Source organism: Leuciscus leuciscus (genome assembly GCF_965113295.1).
Source record: "Leuciscus leuciscus genome assembly, chromosome: 1".
Classification (NCBI taxonomy): domain Eukaryota; kingdom Metazoa; phylum Chordata; class Actinopteri; order Cypriniformes; family Leuciscidae; genus Leuciscus; species Leuciscus leuciscus.
The window spans coordinates 65,173,007-65,198,899 of record NC_138725.1 but is presented as its reverse complement, the minus strand read 5'-3'; the positions used below and the strand labels follow the sequence as shown (position 1 = coordinate 65,198,899).

Below are 25,893 nucleotides of genomic sequence, written 5' to 3'. Positions count from 1 at the left end.
AAAACTTTTGGCCTGTACTGTATAATAGTATCTATTTCATCCATATTTTAAAACCTGACTGCATTACATAATCCCCATAAGTTACATTGCTATACATCAAATGTAAGTAGAACCAAAAACTTTAGATATACAAAGATGGTGCACGCACACGTATTACTATGAATGGGAGAAAGTCTAACGCACAAAATGGCGGAATAAGACCCGCCTTCGAAATAAAAGAGCCAATCGCTGATTAGTAAAGTCATTGCGTCACTGCAGCTGCCGTTAGAATATCCTTTTGCTATAGAAACAGTCAGTGTTCTGAGACGCGCACATGTGCATTGGCTGATCCAGCATGAAAAAATTTTTTGTTTGTTTTTGTTGTCATGATTTGAGCGTTTAGAAACTAAATTTATGAGTCAGTTGTTGTCAGATTTCATTGGCGATTTCAAATATGAAATTTAAATGCACTTTGCAGTTTTTGAAGCCCAAAAAAGCGTATCCATCCATCATAAAAGTAATCCATACGGCTCCAGGGGGTTAATAAAGGCCTTCTGAAGTGAAGCGATGCATTTATTTATTTATTTTTTGTGTGAAAAATATCCATATTTATGACTTTATAAACTATAATCACTGGCTTTAAAGTTAATATAAGTTAAATATAAATTGCACCTTCATCATTACAAATGTGTAGTTACAGATATATTTAAATACATGACATGCAAGTTTCAATAGAATATAGTATATTTTAGTCTACTATAAATGCTTGTCAGTACATTCAGCAGTAAACTTTAAGTTAATTTTGAAATTACATAGATGTACTCAAGTCCTACTTAAGTGGGTCCAAAAACCCTTTAAAGTTCAGCTAATTGGATTTAATACATTTAAAATATAATATATTTCCTTTTAATTGCAATAAACATTCAGTTAAGTGTTTTTTATTCACTTTCCTATACCTCACCAGCAGGCACAGTGACTGATATAAGCCATGTAGGTTGTATATCTTGAATGTGTCATGCTCTGCTGGGGTTGAGGAAAGGTTCATACTCTCTCACACTCATCACCCCGTCCATCCTGCTGTATTGGGAAGATAAAAGAATCACTCTTTCCTGTTGATAAGCTGCACATCATTTCCACTCTCACCAGACAGCATGTCGTCTGTCACGTTTTTTGCACACTATCACTCCAGATACTGAAATAATGCTGCATTTTCAGTTTGCAGATTTCCGGTATGCATTGAAACTGTATTTGTCAAAATATGCAGTATGCAATATAACACAATGATTAAATTTCTAGTGTGATGAATGAACCAGAAGTAATATGAGCCACAACTGTAAACATCTTGTTGCATTATTTAATAGAAGTGGCAAAAAATAAATACACAAAATACACAAAATTGGAGTGTAAAAACAATCAAAATGGATTTACATTAAAGTGATAACTTAATGGTCTCACTGATTTACTGAATTAAAACAAATATGCACGATGGAGTCATATGACAACAAATTAGCACAGTAAATAATGGGCTGTGTTTTTACTAGCTTTTTAAATATTAAGCATCATACAGTGCATGTACAGTATCCAGTAAAAAGTAAGCTGGTATTCCTTTCTAGATAATATTTTCTTCAGTGGCATTAAATGTACTTTTAATTCTGGCTATATTAAAACCTGGTATTTTACAGTGTCCTTGTTACACATTACATGTACTTATAGAGCAATAAGAGTAAATTATGCATCATTTTAAGCAACAAACCCTAAATCAAACTGTCTGCCAGAACCTCTCTCACGTTCTTTTTTTTTTTTTGCTAGCAGACTTTCCTCTATTCACCAATGTTTTTTAAAACTGGGGATTCCCCGGGGGTTGGAGATTTAGCTACTCCATGTATGTAAACTCTCTCGCTCATTATGACAACTAATCACTCCCACACCAAATACTTGTCAAAGTAGCCATAACTTTTGTCTATATACGGATATGACGAGACACACACGGACGAGTGACGCATGTACACAGTTTCCCATGAAAACCTTCCCGCTAGGTCTAAAATATAAACATATATAATAGGCTTACCATAGTGAATCATGGTAAGGCACACACACACAAAAACACACATTTTGAAAGAAGGATTTAAATAGTGTTAATTTTGAACAAAAAAGTTGCAAAGTGTGCCTTTAATTAATATTATTCAGTACTTATTTGTGTAATTACACTGTAATAATGACACCTTAAAATAAAGTGTAACATAAAACGTTATACATTTAGACTATATCAACCCCGTAAAGTCTGACATATTTCCCCCCCTTTTTTTTTTTTTTTTAATGGAACAGTTTATTGAAACTTCAGACAAAAGATTTATAAATAATCCTCAAAAGCCTGATGTATCATATTTGATACACACGTTAACATGATTTTTTTTTTCTTAGAAAATATGTATAATCAAGTAAACCTAAGTTGCCTCAGTCCAGTAAATGTTCATTATAAGAGATGATTTTGTGTGTGTTGAGTATATTTGATGAACACAAGTAGGCCTCATTTGCTCATTTACTGTGATGTATTTGATCTCTCGTTGTTGATCAGATGCTGGATGCAGAATATTCACATGGAGTACTGGTGGATTATTCGCTCTCCCATCCTGCTGGCCGTGTTGGTGAGTGAGAGACTCGTTCATGTCCCTCTTCAGCCTCTCTTAGCTGTACTTATCAGTCTGAGTCTCCCACATCCAGAGCACTGTTAATGACACTTCACCTCCTGTAATGCCACTTTACCTCCACCCTTGAAGTCAACATGAAACCAAAATGGCTTTTTTGCCCTGATTATCTGGAGATTGGACAGGAAAGTAGAAGGAAAGAGGGGGAATGGATTCAGGACCTGCACACACAATATTACCAACCTTTATTACCTCTTTTATGTTGTTTTTGTAATCATTTAACATCATTTAAACATCATTTAAATATTTAATTTGTGCTTATGTCACAAATCCCAATCAATCAATCAATCAATCAATCAATCAGTGGGTAAGATTCTCATATATTTTTCGTCATTGAATATTCTTTTCCACTCAGAAATGCATGTTTTTACAACTTCAGTGACCCAGTGTTTAAAAAGAAAAGGACTGGCAGATTTAGAAATAATGCAATAAAAAAGTGTGTAGTACTAAAACAAGTTGTATTAGTGTAATTGCAGAGTGATGACCACACAGTTACAATACCACTAATTATGAAGAATGAATGTGGTACAACACAAAACACGATTAATCAGTATTAGCTGTTTTTTTAGCTACACCCCTCATATTTCAGCAAACATTTTAGTATTTCTTCTCAAGGGACAATACTATAGAAATTAAACTTGGATATATTTTAGAGTAGTCAGTGTGCTGCTTGTATAGCAGTATATATTTACTGTCCTCTGAAAATAACTCAACATACAGCCATTATTGTCAAAATAGCTGGCAACAAAAGTGAGTACACCCTAAGTGATAATAGCTGTGTGTCGTTTAACCATGTGTAACGGGGCGAACAAGACGTGAGGCGTGCGGATCCATGTGCAAGCTTTTATTTATAAACATAGTAAACAGGCAAGGGTCAGATAACGGTAAACAGGTATGGTACGGGCAAGACACAAGAGAGATCCTAGGGCAAGCGTGGGTCTACGATCGGTGAACAATATCCAACAGGGCAAGGCAGAGAGATAATCCAGGTACACAAGCAAGGATCCAAACGAGGGGCAAACAGAGTCCGAAGGGCAAGGCAAAGGGTTAATCCTGGAAACACAGGCAGATATCAAAACACAAGAAAACAGGCCAGGCAAGACTTAAAACAACGAGTGTGCTCCGTAGAGTAGCTATCACTAGGATATGCGCTGCCGCTATACAATACTCGGCGATCACAGAGAGAAAGTCCAAGGCTTATAAAGAGTGTGTGATTGGATGACAGTGATTGTGAGATAGTTCTCAGCTGTGAGCGTGATTAGTGTAATCAGCTGTGTGTGTCGTCCGTGCAATGGATGATGGGAAATGCAGTCCAGTGTGTTGTGTGGTGTGAGAGTCAATATGATGGAGAAGCGATCTCTGGTGGTTATCGGGCGGAAGGCAACAGACCGGATTCGTGACACCATGCAAAGCCACATGTCCTATTCATCCTTTTCATGTTTTTGTCTGCTTGAAAGGACCATAAAAATGTGTGTATATTGTATTAGAGCCGTTAAAATTTGTGCTTTGAGTACAATTCTCTCATACTGACCACTGGATGTTCAACATGGCACCTCATGGTAAAGAACTCTGTAAGGATTTGAGAATTAGAATCGTTGCTCTCCACAAAGTTGACCTAGGCTATAAGAAGATTGGTAACACCCTGAAACTGAGTTAGAATTCTGGCCAGGGTCATACAGAGGTTTTACAAGACGGGTTCGACTTGGAACAGGCCTTGCAAGGGTCAATCAAAGAAGTTGAGTCCCCGTGCTGTGCGTCAGGTGCAGAAGCTGGCTTCAAAAAACAGACGCATGAGTGCTGCCAGCAATGCTTTAGAGGTTGCAGAAGCGGTAGGTCAGCTTGTTCCCAGATCCAAGATGGCGCCGCGGATGGCTGCCTCGGTGTTGAGCTCTCCAGTTGTTACACTGTTTTTGTTAGTTTGTCCTGTTTTATGTTTGTCATTCGCTATCAGTTATACCAGGGACGAACTGCTGAACATTCGGCAGTGCACACCAACTGATCACCAACCAGTTTTTGATTCTTCTGGCGTTTTGCGGAACATTGTCGTCGGTTGTGCCGCTGCACTGTGGAAACAGTATAAGACGCGCAGGCGTGGGAAGCGAGCCGGCACACTCGTTAAGCTCAGGCAGCGCGGATTCAGAACGGCGCTGCCTAGCATCCATCTGGCGAATGTCCGCTCTCTCCCTAACAAAATGGACAAACTACTTCTGCTCTCACGCAAAAACAAGGACTTTACCAACTCTGCTGCTCTGTGTTTCACGGAAACCTGGCTGAACGAAGCCATTCCGGACAGCGCGTTACATCTACCGGACTTTCAGCTGTTCAGAGCGGATCGCGATATGGAGTCAACGGGGAAAACGCGCGGTGGTGGGACATGCTTTTACATCAACAGAAGGTGGTGTACTGATGTAACTGTGTTAAGGAAGATGTGCTGTCCTGATGTGGAAGTGCTTTTCATTAACTGTAAGCCGTTCTACTCGCCGCGGGAGTTTTCCTCGCTCGTTCTCATCAGTGTTTACATTCCACCGCAAGCACACGTGAGTACGGCGCTGCAACAGCTGGCTGATCTGATCACAGAAACAGAACAACAACACCCGGACTCTGTTCTTATCATTCTCGGAGACTTTAATCAGGCAAAACTCACACGTGAACTGCCTAAATTCAAACAGCACATTACATGCCCCACCAGAGACAATAATATTTTGGACCATTGCTACACCACAACAAAGGATGCATATCGCTCCGTCGCCAGAGCAGCTCTAGGACTTTCCGATCACTGCCTGGTTCATCTTCTACCAACTTACAGGCAAAAACTTAAAACTGCTAAGCCAGTAATAAGGACTGTAAAGAGATGGACCAACGACACAGAGCAGGTCTTACAAGCCTGTTTTGAATGCACTGACTGGAGTGTTTTTGAAGCTGCTGCCAGCGATCTGGACGAGCTCACAGAGACTGTAACATCATACATCAGTTTCTGTGAGGATTTATGCATCCCTACCAGGACTTACTTATCATTCAACAATGATAAACCATGGTTCACACCAAAACTCAGACAGCTTCGTCAGGTCAAAGAAGATGCCTACAGGAGTGGGGATAGGATCTTGTATAATCAGGCCAGGAACACATTGACAAAGGAGATTGAAGTGGCTAAGAAGAGCTATGCCAAAAAGCTGGAAAACCAGTTTTCCTCCAACGACCCTGCATCAGTGTGGAAAGGCCTGAAAGACATTACCAACTACAATACACCATCCCCCAGCATCGACAGCAATAAGCATCTTGCGAACGAGCTGAATGTCTTTTACTGTAGATTTGAGACCCCCGATCAGACACCCCATACCCGCCCTGACCATCTCTCTACACAGCCATCAACACCTCCAGCCATCCCCCTCCCCTCCCCCCCTGCACTTCAGATCAGTGAGGATAATGTGCGTCAGATCTTCAGGAAACAGAAGAGAAGGAAAGCACCAGGCCCAGACGGTGTTTCACCAGCCTGTCTGAAAACCTGTGCTGACCAGCTGGCCTCTATCTTCTCACTGATCTTCAACAGATCACTGGAGCAGTGCAAAGTCCCTTTCTGCTTTAAACGCTCCACCATCATCCCAATCCCGAAGAAACCAAAGATCACAGGACTCAATGACTACAGACCTGTTGCCTTAACATCTGTGGCCATGAAGTCACTCGAAAGACTGGTGTTAGCATATCTGAAGGACATCACTGGACCCTTGCTGGACCCCCTGCAGTTTGCCTACAGAGCAAACCGGTCTGTGGATGATGTGGTCAATATGGGACTGCATTACACCCTACAACATCTGGACAAACCAGGGACCTATGCAAGGATTCTGTTCGTGGACTTTAGTTCTGCCTTCAACACCATCGTCCCATCACTGCTCCAGACCAAACTGACCCAGCTCTCTGTCCCTAGCTCCATCTGTCAATGGATCACCAGCTTTCTGACAGACAGACAACAGCTAGTCAGAATGGGCAAAATCACGTCCGACAGCCGCACCATCAGCACCGGTGCTCCACAGGGATGTGTTCTCTCACCACTGCTCTTCTCCCTGTACACAAATGACTGCACCTCTAAAGACACCTCTGTCAAGCTCCTGAAGTTTGCGGACGACACTACTGTTATCGGACTCATCCGGAACGGTGACGAGTCTGCGTACAGACAGGAGGTGGAGCAGCTGGCTCTTTGGTGCAGTTATAACAACCTGGAGCTGAACACGCTCAAAACAGTGGAGATGATCGTGGACTTCAGGAGAAACCCCCCTGCACTCCCTTCACTCACCATCATGGACAGCACTGTGACTGCAGTAGAGTCATTCAGGTTCCTGGGCACCACCATCTCTCAGGATCTGAAGTGGGACACTCACATAGACTCTATTGTGAAGAAAGCCCAACAGAGACTGTACTTCCTGCGTCAGCTGAGGAAATTCAACCTGCCACAGGAGCTGCTCGTACAGTTCTACTCAGCTGTCATCCAGTCCATCCTCTGCACTTCCATCACCGTCTGGTTCGGCTCTGCTACCAAAACCGACCTCCGTAGACTACAGCGGATAGTTCGGACTGCTGAGCGAATCACTGGCACTACCCTTCCCACACTCAAAGTACTGCACTCATCCAGAGTGAGTAAAAGGGCTCGCAAAATCACTCTGGACCCGTCACACCCAGCACACTTTCTGTTTGAACTGTTACCGTCTGGTCGACGCTACAGAGCACCGAGCACAAAAACAACCAGACACAGGAAAAGTTTCTTTCCCCAGGCCATCTACCTCATGAACACTTAAATGTTCCGCTACTGTGGAACAAACATGTGCAATACTTCCCTCAGACATTTCATTATAGCACCTTATAACTTTATATATATTTATAATTTATAATCTTTTTATTTTTATTTTATTTTTATTTTTTTCTATTTTTTATTTATACCTATGTTACTTGTCTTGTCACTTTATATTGTATGTGTACTGGAAGCTACTGTCACCAAGACAAATTCCTCGTATGCGCAAGCATACTTGGCAATAAAGCTCTTTCTGATTCTGATTCTGATTCTGATTCTGATTCTTGTTAGTGCTCAGACCATACACCGCACACTGCAACAAGTCGGTTTTCATGGCCGTCGTCCCAGAAGGAAGCCTTTTCTGAATCTGGCTCACAAGACAGCCCGCAAACAGTTTGCTGAAAGCAACCTGTCCAAGAGCATGAATTACTGGAACCATGTCCTGTGGTCTGATGAGACTAAGATAAACTTGTTTGGCTCAGATGGTGTCCAGCATGTGTGGTGACGCCCTGGTGAGGAGTACCAAGACAATTGTATCTTGCCTACAGTCAAGCATGGTAGTGGTAGCATCATGGTCTGGGGCTGCATGAGTGCTGCTGGTACTGGGTAGCTGTGCTTCATTGAGGGAAACATGGATTCCAACATGTACTGCGACATTCTGAAGCAGAACATGATGCCCTCCCTCCAGAAACTGGGCCGAATGGCAAGATAACGACCCCAAACACACCCCCAAGATGACAACTGCCTTGCTCAGGAAGCTGAAGGTATGTCTCCAGATCTGAACCCTATTGAACACCTGTGGGGCGTCCTCAAGCGGAAAGTGGAGAAGCGCCATGTGTCTAAAATCCATCGGCTCCATTATATCATTATGGAGGAGTGGAAAGAGGATCCCAGCAACAACTTGTGCAGCTCTGGTGCATTCCATGCCTAAGAGGATTAAGGCAGTGCTAGATAACAATGGTGCTCACACAAAATATTGACACTTAGGACACAGTTTTGACATGCTCACTTAGGGTGTACTCACTTTTGTTGCCACCTATTTTGACAATAATGACTGTATGTTGAGTTATTTTCAGAGGACAGTAAATACACTGAACAAAATTAGAAACGCAACACTTTTGTTTTTGCCCCATTTTTCATGAGCTGAACTCAAAGATCTAAGACTTTTTCTATGTACACAAAAGGCCTATTTCTCTCAAATATTGTTCACAAATCTGTCTAATCTGTCGCTATTTAAATCTCATATCATCTGTAAACTTTTGCGTTACCAAGGCAATGACTGACGCATTTGTATTCAATTGCAAAGAAAACACGAGAACAAACCTCAATGGTTCTTGCACATGCTTAAGATTCCGTTTAACAAATTTAAGAGCACTTTACAATAAAGTACCTATTATTTACTAACCATTGTTAGCATTACCTAACAATGGCAATGATGTTAATGATTATTGTTAACATTAGTTGCTAAAAATATTACTGGTCATTGTTATAATATAATATTAACTGATATAAATGTTGATTTGAATAATATATTGGTAAATGTTGAAATTAACATGTACTAAGATTAATAAACTCTTTAGAAGTATTGTTTATTGTTAGTTCATGTTAACTAACTAATGTAAACAAATGATACCTTATTGTAAAGGGTTACCAACTAATATATGTATTAGGGAACAAATAGGTACAGAGCCCCTAAAGGGACATGGTGAAGGAAAAAATCTATGATATGCGAGGAAAAATTATGTCAATGTTTTTGTGTTCTTATACTAATGTCTGCATTCTCCAGAGAAAGTTTGTGTCCGCTCGCAAAATATTTTGCATTCAGAAAGTTTCTTGGAGAAATGCAAAAGTTTTTTGAGAGAACACAAAAGCTTAGAAATGAATTTTTTCCTCCCATCCCATATTTTTTCCACAACCATGTCCCTTAGGGGCTCCTTAAATAGGCATGATTAGTCTATATTAAAAGCAATATAATCACAAAACTAATGCAATTTAGTTATAAAAGTCCTGCTCTGTCAGACAAATTCAAAACCCTGTGGCCATTTTAATTCAAATTCACATTCATGAACTGAAAAGAGGCTATTCTTAAGTTCTGAATTTTGCCCATATTCCATATTCATAGTAAGAATTATGATATTAACGATATTACTGTGACTCAGGCTTGACTGTATTATTTGACATAACAGAAGGAATATGAAGAACACAGGAAGGTTAAATGTTTTATGCTGTTTTATGCCCTGCAGTTTCCATTTATGCTCACACCGTCACACCCAATTACATTGCATTTCCTTTGGCATTAAACACAACATTCAAAATTGAAGTAATTTCCATTATGCACAAAGCATATTGCCATATAATGTCGACTCTCAGTAAATCAGGAGGCGACTACACGTAATGTGTTTTAGAGTCTACAGCTATGATTTCAAAGAATCGCTCTCGCCTACTCCAGTGTTTTATTTCCACATGATTGCGAGGAAAGGCGCAATACTGTGTAAAATTATCTGGCATCCATAATGCTCACATTGGCTGTGAAGTGCAGATGAGCAGTAAGCAATGTGCATTGATGTTTCTACATAACTGTAGAAGTGTTCCTGTAGTGGGCAGGAATTCCTATGTTTGAATTATCATAGGGCTGGACTGTTCGACTGCTATTTCCAGATTCTCCCAAGCATTGCTGACTTCCTTCCCCCACTCTTCTTGCCACCCCAGTCTCTCGTCTTGAGTCATTTGTTGCGCTGTGAGGGAACTGTTGTGTCAGTTTTGTCCTGCTAATATGACATAATGGTCTTAACCAGGGCATTATGATGTTTTCTTCTCTGTTCAGATTAACTTCTTCATATTCATACACATCATCAAGATCCTCGTGTCCAAACTGAGGGCGCACCAAATGAGATATACTGACTACAAGTTCCGGTGGGTGTGCTGCATTTATAAGGGTTAGTTCACCCAAAAGTGGAATGTCTGGTATTATTTATTCACGCTTATTCCAAACCTTTTGCTTCAGAGGAACAGCTTGAAATTTAAGTTAGTTATATGCTGAAAATTTCAAATCTCCTTCAATTCAGAGCCTTCAAACATTTTGCATCACAATTGGTTATGAGAGAGTTGAAAACCAATGACATTTGCAAATAGGATGTGATGTGTTGATACACAATATCCACCATATTTGAATAATTTGCATGCAAACGTGATCAAGATGTGAGACCTGCACCATATAGTCGAAGGATTTTCAGTCTTGCATTCATATGTTCATTGTTCTCTGATGTTGATTAATGGTAACATGACATGCAAGTAAACACCATGTCCATACCGGAGACTCTACACTGGATGCAACAAAGCGACAGTTGCAAGTCCATTTGTCCTTCTTGACAGATGTAGTGCATAAATGTGTCATGTCGTTTCGCACTGCATCCAGTGTAGACAGCATCAATGATTATAATTTATTGTATTTGCTTTTTTCGTATCGCCTCACGCCGCTTTCATCTAATGTAGACATGGTGTAAGTTTTTTTTGTTTTTTTTATTGTTTTTATTTTCAAATTATTTATATATAGGGTTGCACATAAATAAGGCATATTATTATTATATTGTTTGACCTCTTTTATAAAAAGTAATATTACTACTGTTGTAAATTACAGTTGTCCTGAAAATATATATATATATTTCATGATTCTAATAATTAGAATGTTTATCTATTTTAATTTCACATTGTTTCATTATTAGCTTTTCACCAACTCATGAACCTTCTGCAGTTCCCTCATGAACCCCCATTAGGAAAAACCCTTGCATAAAACATTTAGTACATTCCTCAAAACAACAGAAAGAAAGTCATACAGGTTTGGAACAATATGAGGGTGAGTAAGTGATGACAGAATTTGCATTTTTGAGTGAACTGTCTCATTAAGCATTTGCACAACATTGTGTGTTTGTTTCTGGATGACCTGTGTATCTTTCTTTTTTCTCTCCTTTTCAGGCTTGCTAAGTCCACCCTCACTCTGATTCCGTTACTGGGGATCCATTTGGTCCTGTTTTCGTTCGTTACTGACGAGTCTACCTCACATGGTGCTCTACCCCTGCGCCTCACAAAGCTCTTCATTGACCTCTTCTTTAACTCCTTCCAGGTCAGAAAGCCTTAATACACCATCACTCTTCCTTTCATTTTGTGCATTTTCAGTGGAATTACAGGACTATGAATTGACTGAATTGCATTCAATTCAAATCAATTCAACACAGCCACACAACAGCAATTTAGCCCAACAAATACTATTTTCAGTTAACTTTATTTAAATAGATATTGACACCAAATTTAATCTATTGATTATATAATATGCTGAGTAGAGCATTCTCTTTCACCATGAACCAATTTATTAATCTATTAAATATAATAAAAATCTACAAATGATCATATGTGAATAATTAAATTTTTAGAAAACCTACTGAAAATTTTAGTTCCCTTTCAAGGGAACTCCCGTTGCGTCGAAAAGCTGACGCTATGGGAACGCTTTGCGTGATGACGTCTTGAAGCACATGTAAAATCAGTCCAATGGTGTGGCGGAACGTCAGAGGCGAGTGACGTCACGTACCAGGAAGCTATAAAAGCCGGCCCGAAACAGAAAACGGAAGCTTTCTGAGTCTTCAGTTGCGCTCTGTGTTGAATCTGTCCTTGTTATTTGGTGTTGTCTGTCTATATTATATATATATATTCAGTATGGCGAGCAAGCAGCAGTTTAGAGTGTGTGTCCATCCCTGCCCGCGTTATTTAACGGGAGGTGATACTCACACTCTTTGTGTTGTTTGTTTGGGTGAGGAGCATGCCCAGTCAGCACTCGAGGGTGGTGACTGTGTGCATTGCGACGCGCTTCCATTGCGTTCGCTCCGATCCCGCTTGGCTCGGTTCACGATCGCGATCCCGCGATCGTGATCCGATCCCGATCGCGTTCCCCAGGGCTCGGGTCCCGCCGCTGCCGAGGCACGGCGGCAATCACAGACCTGGGGTTCGCAAATGGATCTATCAGTGGATGTTGAGACGGGCTCTGCCTTATCTCAACATCCTTCTGATAGATCCAGTGCCTCTCATCAGGGTGTGGAAGCACGCGCTGCGGTTTCTTCCCCCCCGATGGAGGCACCAATACTGCAACTGTCCAGCTCTGAGGAGTTGGATGTTGTGAGTATTGAAGCTGAGTCTGAGGATTCGCCACCTCAGTCTCATGCGTTTGAGGAACTGCTCGATGTTATTACTAGAGCAGTTGACAGACTATCTATTGAGTGGCCAGAGGATAGGCAGGACGTTCGTTCGAAAAGTAAGCTCGACGAACGCTTCCTGCCATCTCGTACACAGCCTCAGCGAAGAAGCCTTCCGTTTTTCCCCGATCTCCACACCGAGGTGTCGAAATCGTGGGGAAAACCGGTTTCATACAGAGTGTATGCACCACAAACATCCCACTATTCTTCCATTCACAAATATAAAGAATATGGTTATGGGGAGATGCCGAAGGTGGAGGAGACGCTTGCGAGCTATCTCTCTCCAGCAACGGCATCTTCCCTGAAAGCTCCTTCACTTCCCTCTAAGCCAGTAAAATTCACATCATCTCTGGTTCATAAATCGTATGCAGCCGCTGGTCAAGCTGCAGCGTGTCTGCATACGATGTCTATTATGCAAGCCTATCAGGCAGAATTATTGGGGGATTTAGAGGAGGGCGGGGGAATTGGTCCTGACACAGTGGCTGAACTACGCAGAGCCACAGATCTGTCTCTCAGGGCCACCAAGGAGACCGCTAAATCAATCGGGCGGTCTATGGCAGCCCTGGTGGCCACTGAGAGGCATCTGTGGCTCAATTTGAGCGATATAAAAGAGAAAGAAAAGCACGTTCTCTTAGATGCTCCGGTTTCCACTGTTGGTTTATTTGGTGATGCAGTAAACAGTGCGGTAGCTAAATCTCAGGAAGCTGCTAAACAGGCAGCTGCATTACAAAAACTTCTCCCCCGCCGTTCTTTCATTGAGGCTGCTGAGCGGGAGCAGCCTCACTCCTCTAAAAAGAGCGCTGAACATCGTGCCACTCAAAAACAGAGTGTGTCCTCTCGTGCTCCCCCACAAAAATCTCGGGGACACGGAGGGCGCTCTCAAACCCAGCAGTCTTCGAGGGGTAAAACGGATCTGCGGACCGTTATTACCGCCAAGAAGGCTGCTGGGAAAAAGTCCTGATGTCTGAGGGCTCAGGACAAATGAGGGTAGTCCCCCCGAAGCAGAGCGGTTAACACCTCTTTTCACGGTGCCCGTCTCTCTTCGGTGCCCTCAGGGGACCGTTCTGCCAACCCTGCCACCTCTGGTGTTACAGGGCGCAGCGGTCTCCGGCGAGCACATATCTCAAGGTCCACCCGGAAACGTAGTGGCCTCGGGATGCCCGCCCCCTCTGAGGAGGGTGCTAGAGCAGTCTGTTTGGTCGTTCCCTGCCGGTGCGCCGTTACAGGGCGACGAACCGACTACTCAACAGCAGGAGAAAAATACGGTGCCGTCTCTCTTCGGTGCCCTCAGGGGACCGTTCTGCCAACCCTGCCGCCTCCGGTGTTACAGGGCGCAGCGGTCTCCGGCGAGCACATATCTCAAGGTCCACCCGGAAACGTAGTGGCCTCGGGATGCCCGCCCCCTCTGAGGAGGGTGCTGGAGCAGTCTGTTTGGTCGTTCCCTGCCGGTGCGCCGTTACAGGGCGACGAACCGACTACTCAACAGCAACAAAATCCAGAAACCAGTCTCGAGAGACTGGTACCTCTAGTAGAATCTTTGACAGCGTGGAAGCTACTGTCAAATGTTTCTCGTTGGGTCCTGCAGACCGTGGAAAAAGGGTATTAGATACAATTCTATTAACGCCCACCGCGGTTTATGGGGGTCCTGCCCACAGTGGTGGGCCCCGAGCAGGTTCTGGTTATGGAACAGGAAGTAAACACTCTGTTAGAGAAAGGGGCCATAGAATATGTACCCCCCTCCAACAGGGAAACCGGGTTTTACAACCGGTACTTCATAGTTCCAAAAAAGGACGGGGGATTGCGTCCCATTTTAGATCTTCGAGTTCTGTACGAGTACATGCAGCTCAAGTTCAAAATGTTAACCTTGAGACAAATCGTGCCACAGATCAGGTCCGAGGACTGGTTTGTCACGATAGACCTCAAGGACGCATATTTCCATCCGTCCGTGTCATTGGAAGTTCCTGAGGTTTGCTTTCGGGGGCAAAGCATACCAATATCGAGTTCTTCCATTCGGCCTAGCTTTATCACCCCGCACTTTCACCAAATGCGTGGATGCAGCTCTGGCGCCTCTGCGCCTCCGGGGTATTCGCATCACGAACTACATCGACGATTGGTTGATTTTAGCTCAGTCGCATTAGATGGCGGTTCAACATCGAGATGTTGTTCTCGCCCATATGAAAGAGTTGGGGTTACGGCTGAACGCCAAGAAGAGTGTGCTTTCTCCATTTTAGAGGACCACTTTTTTAGGCGTGGTTTGGGATTCAGTGTCGATGCAGGCGCGCCTGTCATCGCCACGCTTCGATTCCATCCTGGCAGCTGTGAGAAGTGTAAAGCTAGGCCAGCTACTCACTGTCAAACAGTTCCAGAGACTGTTGGGTTTCATGGCAGCAGCTTCCAACGGGATACCTTTTGGACTGCTGCACATGAGGCCCCTGCAGTGGTGGCTCAGGACCAGAGGGTTTTTCCCCGAGGGGCAACCCATTTCGCACAATCAAGGTCACGCGGTGATGCCTACGTGCCTTGGTTATGTGGAAGAAACCTTGGTTCCTGTCCCAGGGCCCAGTGCTGGGAGCTCCTTGTCGTCGCAAACTGCTAACGACGGATGCTTCCCTCACGGGTTGGGGAGCAATCCTGAGGGTCGCTCATCTCAAGGTCTGTGGGAAGACCATCATCGTTCCTGGCATTCTATAGCCTAGAGATGTTAGCTGTCTTCCGGGCTCTGAGGAGCTTTATCACAGGTCTCAGGGGACACCATGTGTACTACATACGGACAACACGTCGGTAGTCGCCTATATCAAGGGGGTTTGCGCTGGCATGCCATATCCTCTTGTGGTCCCAGGGGAAGTTGCTGTCACTCAAGGCAGCCTACATCCCCGGGGTCCAGAATATAGGAGCAGACACTCTGTCGAGACAGGGGCCGAGGCCCGGGGAATGGTGGCTCCACCCCCGAGGTGGTGGAGCTGATATGGAAATTATAAGTGGATCTGTTTGCGTCTCGAGAGACGTCTCACTGTCCACTTTGGTTCTCCTTCACGCATCCAGCTCCTCTGGGACTGGATGCTATGGTACAGACGTGGCCGAGGCTACGTCTGTACGCCTTTCCCCCAGTTGCTCTGCTCCCGGGAGTTCTGGAAAGAGTTCGCAGGGACCGGGTTTGCCTGCTTTTTATAGCCCCGCGCTGGCCGGGCAGAGTATGGTTTCCCGATATTGTGTCCCTCCTCGACGGGCATCCTCTGGAGTTACCCGTCAGGAGGGACCTTCTGTCCCAGGCAGAGGGCTCGATATTTCACCCTCGGCCAGAACTGTGGAACCTGTGGGCTTGGCCTCTGAGGGGGCCCAGCTCATAGAGTCAGGTCTCTCAACCGAGGTTGTTGAGACCATTCTACAGTCCAGAGCTCCCTCCACGAGGAAACTTTATGCCCTGAAGTGGAGAGTATTCACTTCTTGGTGTAGTGACCGTCGGTTGGACCCAGTCCACTGCCCAATTGGTACAGTGCTGGAGTTCCTGCAGGAACGGTTCACTGCAGATCTGACCCCGTCCACTTTAAAGGTCTATGTGGCGGCCATAGGTGCTTACCACAGTCCTTTGGGTGGAATGTCTGTGGGGAAAGACCCCTTGGTATCTCGTTTCCTTCGTGGCACTTGGAGGTCCTCCTCCCTTTCGAAATCGGACCAGGAGGCGAATAATTTGCTTTGCCCTGTTCGGGCGTTAGACGCGTATGTCCACAGAGCTGCCCTGTGGCGTAAAAGTGACTTTTGCTCCCCTAACAAGGGAGGTCCAGTGTCTAAGCAAAGGATGAGCAAGTGGGTGGTTGAGACTATCTCACTGGCTTATGAGGCGGCTGGACAGCCTTCTCCTTTGGCTGTCCGGTCGCTCTCTACTAGGAGTATGGCGGCCTCTAAGGCCCTTATATCAGGAGTATCGTTACAGGACGTCTGTGATGCGGCAGGCTGGTCCTCACCGCACACCTTCGTCAGGTTCTACTCTCTGGATTTAGACTCTACTCTAGGGTCTCATGTTTTGTCTTCTTAGTGCTGCTCACATGATTACACACAGGACAGACATTTGTAGCTATGGAGGCGTTGGTATAGACGTTCCCATAGCGTCAGCTTTTCGACGCAACGGGAGTTCCCTTGAAAGGGAACGCCTCGGTTACGACTGTAACCTCGGTTCCCTGAAGAGGGAACGAGCGTTGCGTCGCCTTGCCATATCTCCTTCATGCCTGTCAGCGCGACTTCAGACTTTACGAAGCTTTCGTTTTCTGTTTCGGGCCGGCTTTTATAGCTTCCTGGTACGTGACGTCACTCGCCTCTGACGTTCCGCCACACCATTGGACTGATTTTACATGTGCTTCAAGACGTCATCACGCAAAGCGTTCCCATAGCGTCAGCTTTTCGACGCAACGCTCGTTCCCTCTTCAGGGAACCGAGGTTACAGTCGTAACCGAGGCGTTATTATAGGCTTATTAGTATTAGAAAAACGTCTCAGGTTACGACTGTAACCATGGTTCCCTGAGAAGGGGAACGAGACTGCATCATGAGTTGATGCTACGGGAACGCTGCTCGTGAGCCGGTGTCTGAAGCATGTGTTGCGTGCCAATCTTGATTGGCTACTGCAGTCATGTGATGTTACATCTGCGCTTTTCAAGTATATAAGGACGGCTAGAAAGAACATCAACAGCTTTGTTTGAAGGAAGATGTACAGGAATGCCCGAAAGTATGGCAAAGTGATGCAGTGTCTCCCCTTCTCATGGAACCATGTATACAGTTGTAACCTGAGACGTTACCTTTCTAAGTGGAACTCTACACTGCATCATGAGTTGATGCTATGGGAACAAAACATCCACTATGCCAGGGGTCGGCAACCCAAGGCATGCGTGCTAACACTGGCACGCAGAGGGTTTATCTCAGGCATGCAAGCAAACGTGAGAGAGGTGTATGTATTTCATTCAGATAAAGTAAATAAATGGCTAGAGTTGCCATGTTCCCCTTTAATATGTTATTTATCTTACAATTCTGTTTCTTGTTTGTCACCTCAATTCAAAATGAGGAATTTAATTGAAATTTGATGCACTCTCAATTCAATTATGAATTATGCACAACAAAAAGATGGATAACAAGCTCAAAGCTCAGATGTAATAACAAATGAAACATTGTTATGTTCTTGATATGCCAGAGAGAAATCACTTCACCTTGCCAAAATCTCCCTGAAAGCCCCATATGCTGCAAATCAGCAATGCATTCAAATGTCCCTTGATCGGGCAGCAGCTTTGAAAAAGAAAAAAAAAAAAGAAGAAAAAAAGACATTTTGTAGCTTATTTTACTGTGTCAGGACTAATTGCTTTGAGAGAGCAGGCGCTACAAATTGGCTGACTCACCCTTTGACAAACTGATAATGACACTCAAGTGGAGCACAGCTGCAATGCGTTGAGTTTGTATCATCTGCCTGGAGGAATTGCCCTGATGAGACTTTTCACATGTGTAAAGATTCAGTGAAAGAGAGAGAGAGGACATAAAGCTTGACTGTTATTTATCCATCTGCAGACACTTCATGCTTATTGGCTTTTGAATATTTTACTGCAGATGGCACTAACTGAACCCTAAGTCTCTTTCATATTGTCATGTTTAGCTCATTCGCAAAATAGACTGATTATTACTTTTATAGATTTTTGAAAACACTTTGTTTTTATTTACAGAATGTTTGACTATGAACAACCACAAAACATGATGTTTAGTTGGGTTTTTGCAGTAAAAAAAAAGCTGGACATTCATTGTATACGTTTAGCAGTGTGTGTTCCCTGGGAATCAAACCTATAAACTTAGCATTGCTAATTTTACTGTACTAGTCGAGCTACACCTTGAGAACAGCTTGAATTGCTAATCCAGGCTGGTTTATAGTGGTTGTTAGTTCTGGTTTAAATTAGGGTTAAGTGTAGGGTTAGAGTCGGGGTTTGTAGGAATGTTGCCCTCGACCTATGGTTTGTAGCTTAGTTTATTGTTAGCATGACATGGACTTAAAAAGTAATGCTTATCATGCTTTTGTACAAAATATTTAAATATGTATCAATTCATTAGAAGAGGTTTTTCCTCCACCACCTGCATGACGTCATTAAAGGGATAGTTCACTCAAAAATGAAAATTCTGTCACAATTTACTCACCTCCAAGTTGTTTCAAAACTGTATGAGTTTCTTTCTTCTGCTGAACATATAAGAAGATATTTTGAAGAATGTCGGTACATTCAAACAGTTGATGGCAGTCAATGGGGTCCATCAACTGTTTGGTTACCCATATTCTTCAAAATGGCAAAATACTATTTTAGTTAAGCGACAACCCTGGTCTTTTCAGGTTGTGCATTTATACCATACCACCTTGTTGTAGGTGTATCTTAAATTCGGCATGAAATGAAAGTTCTGATAGTCTTTTGAAGTGAAACACTTCTCGAACAAGAAAAAATGATTGTGCTCATGGGGAATTGATTGGATGGTTGTGGTTTGCTATTGCTGCGATCGTTTATCCTGTCATCTCGCCAGTAAACACGTCATCAGAGAGAATAAGAGATGTTGCTACAAGAGGGAGAGGAAGTTATTTTGATTAAAGACAATGAGGGCACATGAATGAAAAAAATATGATGTGCAAGGATTTATAATAAGCAAAAATTTGAATTGTCAGTTTTGATTTCATGGTGACTATAAATGATTTGCTTATTCATGCTCTGACATGTTCACAGGGGCTGCTGGTAGCAATCTTATATTGCTTCGTCAACAAGGAGGTGAGTTCAACTCTTTTCTTTAATGTACACAACTTCATAAAGGTAGTTCTGGATTCACAAGTATGTTTCCTTTCCATTCTGTGCATCTTCTTGATTGGTCAGGTTCAGTCTGAGATTCTGAAGAAATGGAGACGCTGGAAGCTTGGGAGGGACATTGAGGAGGAGTACCGCCACACTTACAGCCAGACCATTCAGATGAAAAGTGGCAGCATCCTGGTCCATTCCTCCAACCTCTCTCGGCTGCCTGATATCGCTACCACTACCTCCCGGCTTGGGAGTCCAGAAGAGAAGCAGATGTTGGTGTCCAACAACCAAAACGGTATGGGTACTGGGCAGGGATGCCTGCAGTTCACCTCCACACCCCAGGATGGCTCCACCTGCAGTTCAATAACAGAGGAAATAATGGTGGTGGACAGAGGAAAGTGTTGTAGCGTTCCACAGGGAAATGCTGAGAGAAACATGTGAGATGAAGTAGATTCCAGGTGTCTCACCGAAAGACCCATGGCCCGACCACTCTCACTTCCTCTGGCTGAGGGCCCTGAACCCTTTGCCCTGGCTGGAGCGAGAGGCGTGTGTATGTATGTGTGTGTCCCTGGCACCCGTGTGAGTTTGTGAGAGCGCTGCCCTCTCTGAAGCTCAGCAGAAAACTTATGTTACATGGGCAAGCAGAAGGTGGACATATGTTAACAAAGATTTGCACAAATGTACATGTTAACAAACCCTTTGATGAAAACAGAGTCTTAACTCTAGTGTTATACAATATAGCTGTCTGTGATGTTGATGATTTAGTAGAAAAAACCCATCTGCACTGCAGGGTCCAAATGGAACCAGCAACGGTTCAGCAAAAAAACATCTACAACCAGTGTCTCTGGATGGACAGAAAATTAGAGATTCACTTAACTGAACTCATCAAAAACTTAAGCAAACCGGTTAATGCGTTACAAAGTGTGTGAGTTCGGACTGAACCGAAGGAACCCTACACAAATTTCCATGCAAGTTTATGCTAATTTGGGGCAGGTGGACCAGCAAAGCCAAGCTGTCCACCGGCAAAAATATTTCGGGTGAAGCTGATTGGTGAAGGACATTCTGCTGGTTAAGTTAGTGAAAAAGCCTTGTGGTGAAACCAGCACACCAGCATTTTTGTTTGCATATATTTTGGAATCAATTGATGCTTTTGGGTACACGTAACAAGTAAAGCTGTTTGTGTTTAGTTTCATTAAAACCATCTTTGGATTTGTTAGAAATGAATTGCCAAGGCAAGGTATAGATATAGACTGATCAAGCCCTGTATTGCCCATGTGCCTTTTTCTGTAGGTCATAGACCCCAATATCAAAGCAAAAACACAAAAGCCGCTTTTCCACCGTTGGGCCAAAAAAATAAAATAATAATAATGGTAAGGAACAGTTCCAGTTATATTTCACTTGAGCTTGGTTCAACACGGCACGATTACAAACCATTCTCAGACCGGAATGATTGGCTAGAATGCATGCAGTGACGTCGCCACTCAGGATTGGTCACTTTGTTGTTGACTGGCTGCTAGTTTCTTTGTAGCTTGCCAAGCACGCCATTTGAGCAAAGTAAATACAAGTTGATAATAATATTAAAAGAAACATCTGATCATTCTCCATAATGTGGTCGCTATTTAAATCTCATACCGTCTGTAAACTCTTGTATTACCAAGGTAGCGACGGACATGTTTGTATTATATTCCAAAGAGCTCTGTCATTAGCCCCACAGTGGAAAATGAAACCATAGAATGGAAAACGGTTAAGTAACAAGAACGGTTTGGCCAGACAGTGGAAACGCGGCTAAAGATTGACCAAACAAAGTAAGTGAAGTACAAATCCATCAGTCACTGACTCAATCTTCAGAGGTGAACATTGCTTAAAGCAGATTCTGTATTGTGAACTGGATATCATGCACACATTAGATGAATGTGCCACTATTAATCACTATTAATGATGTGCTCCCTTCAAGGAAACATGCTTGGTATACTCAAGCATGCAAAATGCAGCCATATGTTGAAGACTTCAAAGGGTCTGGGTCAGTGCCTTAATGGAGTATTATGCCAGATCTGATTCCCTTGTGTCAGTGGTCAGAGGAGATGACTGTCCACAAGACATGTACAAGAGTCAGTGTTAGTTAGCAACTGCTTCTTCTCTCGCATACTTCTCAACTCCCAATAGGCATTCAAATCCTTTGCCATAGAGCTTCGGGATGTGTAGGAGGAACTGAGAGGACGAGAGCGAGAAAGCAAAGACAGAATTTAGAACAAATTCCAACATAAGACATCGATCAAAATGATTCCTCACTCAGAGGATGTTTTAATGCTCAGATCAAGGATATGCCATAAAAATACACAACTGCAAGTCACTGAAATGAGGTTGCGGCAAAGGTTAAGTGTGTAATTTCTGTGACATTAACACCACTAAAACCGTTTGTTTGAGTGGCCCAACTGGGACATAACAACATTGATTCAACCAATACCTTGAGTTTGGGGTGGGACTCTCTGTCTGAACCATGGGGTCAAGTTTTGTCTGGTTAATATCAGCAGTTTGCTCTGTTAAATCCAGTAACTACATCATTATGAAGGAAAAAAGCTCTTTTCCTCATTGACGGCCATTCAAACGAAGCTGTGTATTCTGACAAAATACATTTTTATTGCAAATATTTTATTATATGATAGTTGTCGAGAAACTGCATTTAAGAGGAATGAGAATGCTAATGAATGAGTCTCCCCTAGATATTGAAAAGAGTTTGAAATTTGTCATTTTTGCAATTCTGTTTAGTGCCGATAATGGCGTATAAATGACATACTTCACCTTTAATGACAATGAGCAGCTGATGCCCCATATTGTGGCATTTGTGTGCATAATGATGCACATTTATATTTTCTTTAGATCATCAAACACATGATGATCATGACGACAATTATCGCAGATACTATGTGGGGCAATTTGCACAATTTTAATTTATAATTGTTGTAGATATTGGTAAATGCCTGTTGAGATTTGTAATGACTTTGTTTTGTGGTGTCTGCTATTTGTGCACATGGTGTGTATTTTGTGCTTGTGTGTGCTTTGTGGAGAGTAAGAAAAATATTTAGGTTCCGGTTTAGTGTTCAGTCAACTTAGAAGAAGAATTGCTGGCATTTTTTGCAACACTCAAGACCAGTTTGCCTTTTGAGTGAAACTGGCTAAGATAAATCAGTCCTTCTGAGTTAAAGATGAGGTAGCAGTGGCTAATTTGTAATAATTGCAGGTGAAAGACTAGAACATTAGAAAATTCAGTTGAATTTTTGCCAAAAAGGGAAATACTTTATCGCCACAAGGGATCAAAGGCCACAATCTTATTTGCCTGAGGTTGTCTGCCAAAGCAAAACAATCCTGTTGAATATTTCAAACAGATTTTTCAAAATTGCCATCATCTAATGTTATCCAAGCATGTGAGTAATCGCGGAAGTCGATAAATCATGCATGCATGGGTCTGTCTTCTATTTCCATGTGAGCGTAAGCCCTCTGTTTCTTGCAGCCAAACTGAAGGGATGCCAAATTCTTCAGTGAGGGAAGCAAAGTGCCTGTCATGCTCCTCTATCTGCATTCAAACTTCAGACCCTCTTGCAATGTCTAGGAATGAACTTGCAAAAAGTATCCCAGGAGAACCAGAGCCATGCTTTGGATGCAGAAGACATGGAAAGCTGAATCTATGTAACAAAACATGCATTGTATCAATTGAACCGATTATTAAGCCTCTAAACGGTAATAAGGTCACATCAATAAATTTAAATATGTTGACAAAGTCAATATTAAATAGCTTGAATAGATTGGGTCGCAATTGGTCACATGACACATGAGGATCAATGATGTAGAAGAGAATATTAATATTAAATGTGTTGCTCTCACAAAATTGCCATACTGTATGACTTCAGAAAGCTTCATGAACAGAGCACATATGGACATATGGACACATTTTTATGGTGCTTTTTACTTTTGGGAGCAGCTTGGACGTTTCATATAATGTCCCATTTTGTGTTATATGGAAGAAAAAAATTTGTTTTGGAATGTCATCAGCATTTTCGGTTACACTTTATTTTAAAGTGTCCTTGTTACAGTGTAATTATACAATTAAGTACTCTGTAATATTAATATCAAACAATATGTACTTAACTATAGGTTTATCATTATGAATAGGATTTGGTTTACAGTTATTTGCATGTAATTATGCATCATTTACTGATATTTATATAATAAGTACATGTAAGATGTAATAAGGACAGTGTACAATAAAGTGTTAACGAATTTTCCATTTTGAGCAAACTATTCCTTTTAAGTTTTGTTTTTGGCAAAATTCAAAAACAAAGATGCCAGTATATAAAAAAAATAATAATCATCTTGCAAAATATATAACAATATCCTGTTTGCCCCTGAATTACACTCTATTCTCTGACTGCAGTGTCTTTGGTTGAATGTATTGTGAATTCCTCGGTAAGGATTCCCCAAGGTTTTTTTTATTATTTTTATTTTAAATTTTTTTCACAGTGTTGGTGTTTCATAGCATACACCTCAGCTACATTGCAAATGACTGATGCAAAACAGTACATTTAGAGCACTCCCATTATAATCAAAGACACAATGAAAGCAAATGAACAGTGTGGAAGCGTTGCTCATTGTAACGGGTGTGCTCTAGTGTTGTGTTGTGTAGCTTGCTTGCTTTGTAGGTGGGCTGATAGTATGGCTGGCCAGACAGGGAGTGTAGCAGAGAAGGCCTGCCATGCTGTAGATTAAAATATGTGCTTGTGTAATGTTTTTTATTTTTATTTAATTTTTTTCATTAATTATGATATGAAGGTGGTGAATAAATAAATTCAAGTAAAAAAAGTATTTGTGGTTTGTCTTTCACTGTTACCAAATCAGTAGAGAATGTCAATCCTACCATATCGTCCCCTTGGAATTATAAGGTTCTATCTGCGTTCTGAGCAGTTTTGAGATATTGAGCTTTAAAGTTTTTGCATTCGTTTCGACTGTGTAGAAAGAACCTTTTTATTTTCTAAATAAAAAGTTCCAAAATGTACACAACTTAAAAAACAACATCATATAATGTAAAGAAGTGGTCACAGAATAAGAATATGTGAATAACTAAATTTTGACAAAAATGTCAGATAGAACCTTATAATTCCAAGGGGACGATATGCTGTGATAGACAACCTTTCGCCATTGAAAGATAAAAACGTATTGACCCAGTCAAGTTATCACTAGCACTGAGGGGGTAAACCTTCATGCTTGCTTTTTTAAACATGTACATTTCCATGCAAATCACATCGTACAAATTCCTTCAAAATTGCATAAACTCGTAAAACACTTGTTTTTTCATGAGATCAGGTTGGTTTGTACTGTGAATTTTGGGTTAATAAAGCCTCTAGATGTTTAGCACTGTTTGAAGGTTAGTTTAAAATTTACATCGGCTTGTAACGACTGCGAGTATGAACCAAACACAGATTAATCTTCTTCCAGAAGATTAATTCAAACTCTCTTTGTTGCCGAATACTGATTGGTTAAGAGAAAGACAGAGACCAAGGTCCCACACAGAGTCTTCACATTCCAAACTCAAATCAGCAACCCAGAGCCATAAATCACCCACCGGCTCCAGAGAGTCGGCTAACCAAAGACTTTTATTGGTTAACTTTAAGGAAGAACGTTGTCAACGTCTGATAATTTTGCAAGACAGATCTGTTCAGAAATGGTACTGCTCAGGGCCCTACCAAGAGGTCACCTGACCCCTGCGACTAACAGACCCTGTCTTTCTTAAGGATCAAGGTCCCATGAGCAATGAACAAAACAGACCCCATCTGTCTTAAGGACCTCTGAATGACCTCAGGGTGTAAAATCTTTTCAAACCACAGAACTGAGGTTTTACCTATAACTATACATAAAATCATTCAAGATCAATTTTCGATGGACTTATAATCGAACCTCATGCAACAACATAATCCTACGTTGTTCTACCAATTATATGCATTTTTAATAAGCTTAGATCCCATGTAAGTCATGTAATTGTTATAACTATTAGATGCTTGAATGAAAGTGTGTCGTGCTTCCTATCAGTACGATCGTATGTTCTTAATTCAAAAGATGGCTTGATTGAAATCTGTGTAAAATGTTTCGTATTCTTATAATAGTAATGATGTCTAAACTGTGGCCTCTGTACTCTCTGCTAGAGCTTGGAGACTAAGGAGATCCCAGATAATGCATGATTTACGATGAGACAAATAAAGCCAGTGTCTAATTGGTCTGATCTCCTCAGGAGGTGGGACAAACTTTTGAGTTTAAAATCTTAGACCCGAAACAAAGCTCGCTCTCTTTCTCTGCGTGCTCTTAGAAAAAAGCAACAATGTTGAGAGCAGAACAAAAATGCAGCGGGA

General features: G+C 42.2%; 1 protein-coding gene across 3 annotated transcripts in view; it reads left to right on the top strand.

Moving 5' to 3' along the window:
* gcgra (glucagon receptor a) overlaps window positions 1-24,393 on the top strand; it is a 95,788-nt gene extending 71,395 nt beyond the window's left edge. For 2 of the 3 annotated variants that reach the window (XM_082179382.1, XM_082179381.1), the window contains exons 10-14: window positions 2,555-2,624; window positions 10,289-10,377; window positions 11,437-11,584; window positions 19,433-19,474; window positions 19,577-24,393. In XM_082179382.1, coding sequence (XP_082035508.1) covers window positions 2,555-2,624; window positions 10,289-10,377; window positions 11,437-11,584; window positions 19,433-19,474; window positions 19,577-19,939 — 712 coding nt within the window. In that variant the 3' untranslated portion in view covers window positions 19,940-24,393. The remainder of the gene's footprint in view (window positions 1-2,554; window positions 2,625-10,288; window positions 10,378-11,436; window positions 11,585-19,432; window positions 19,475-19,576) is intronic. The other variant, XM_082179380.1, reaches the window with a different exon arrangement.
* Window positions 24,394-25,893: the final 1,500 nt, after the last annotated feature.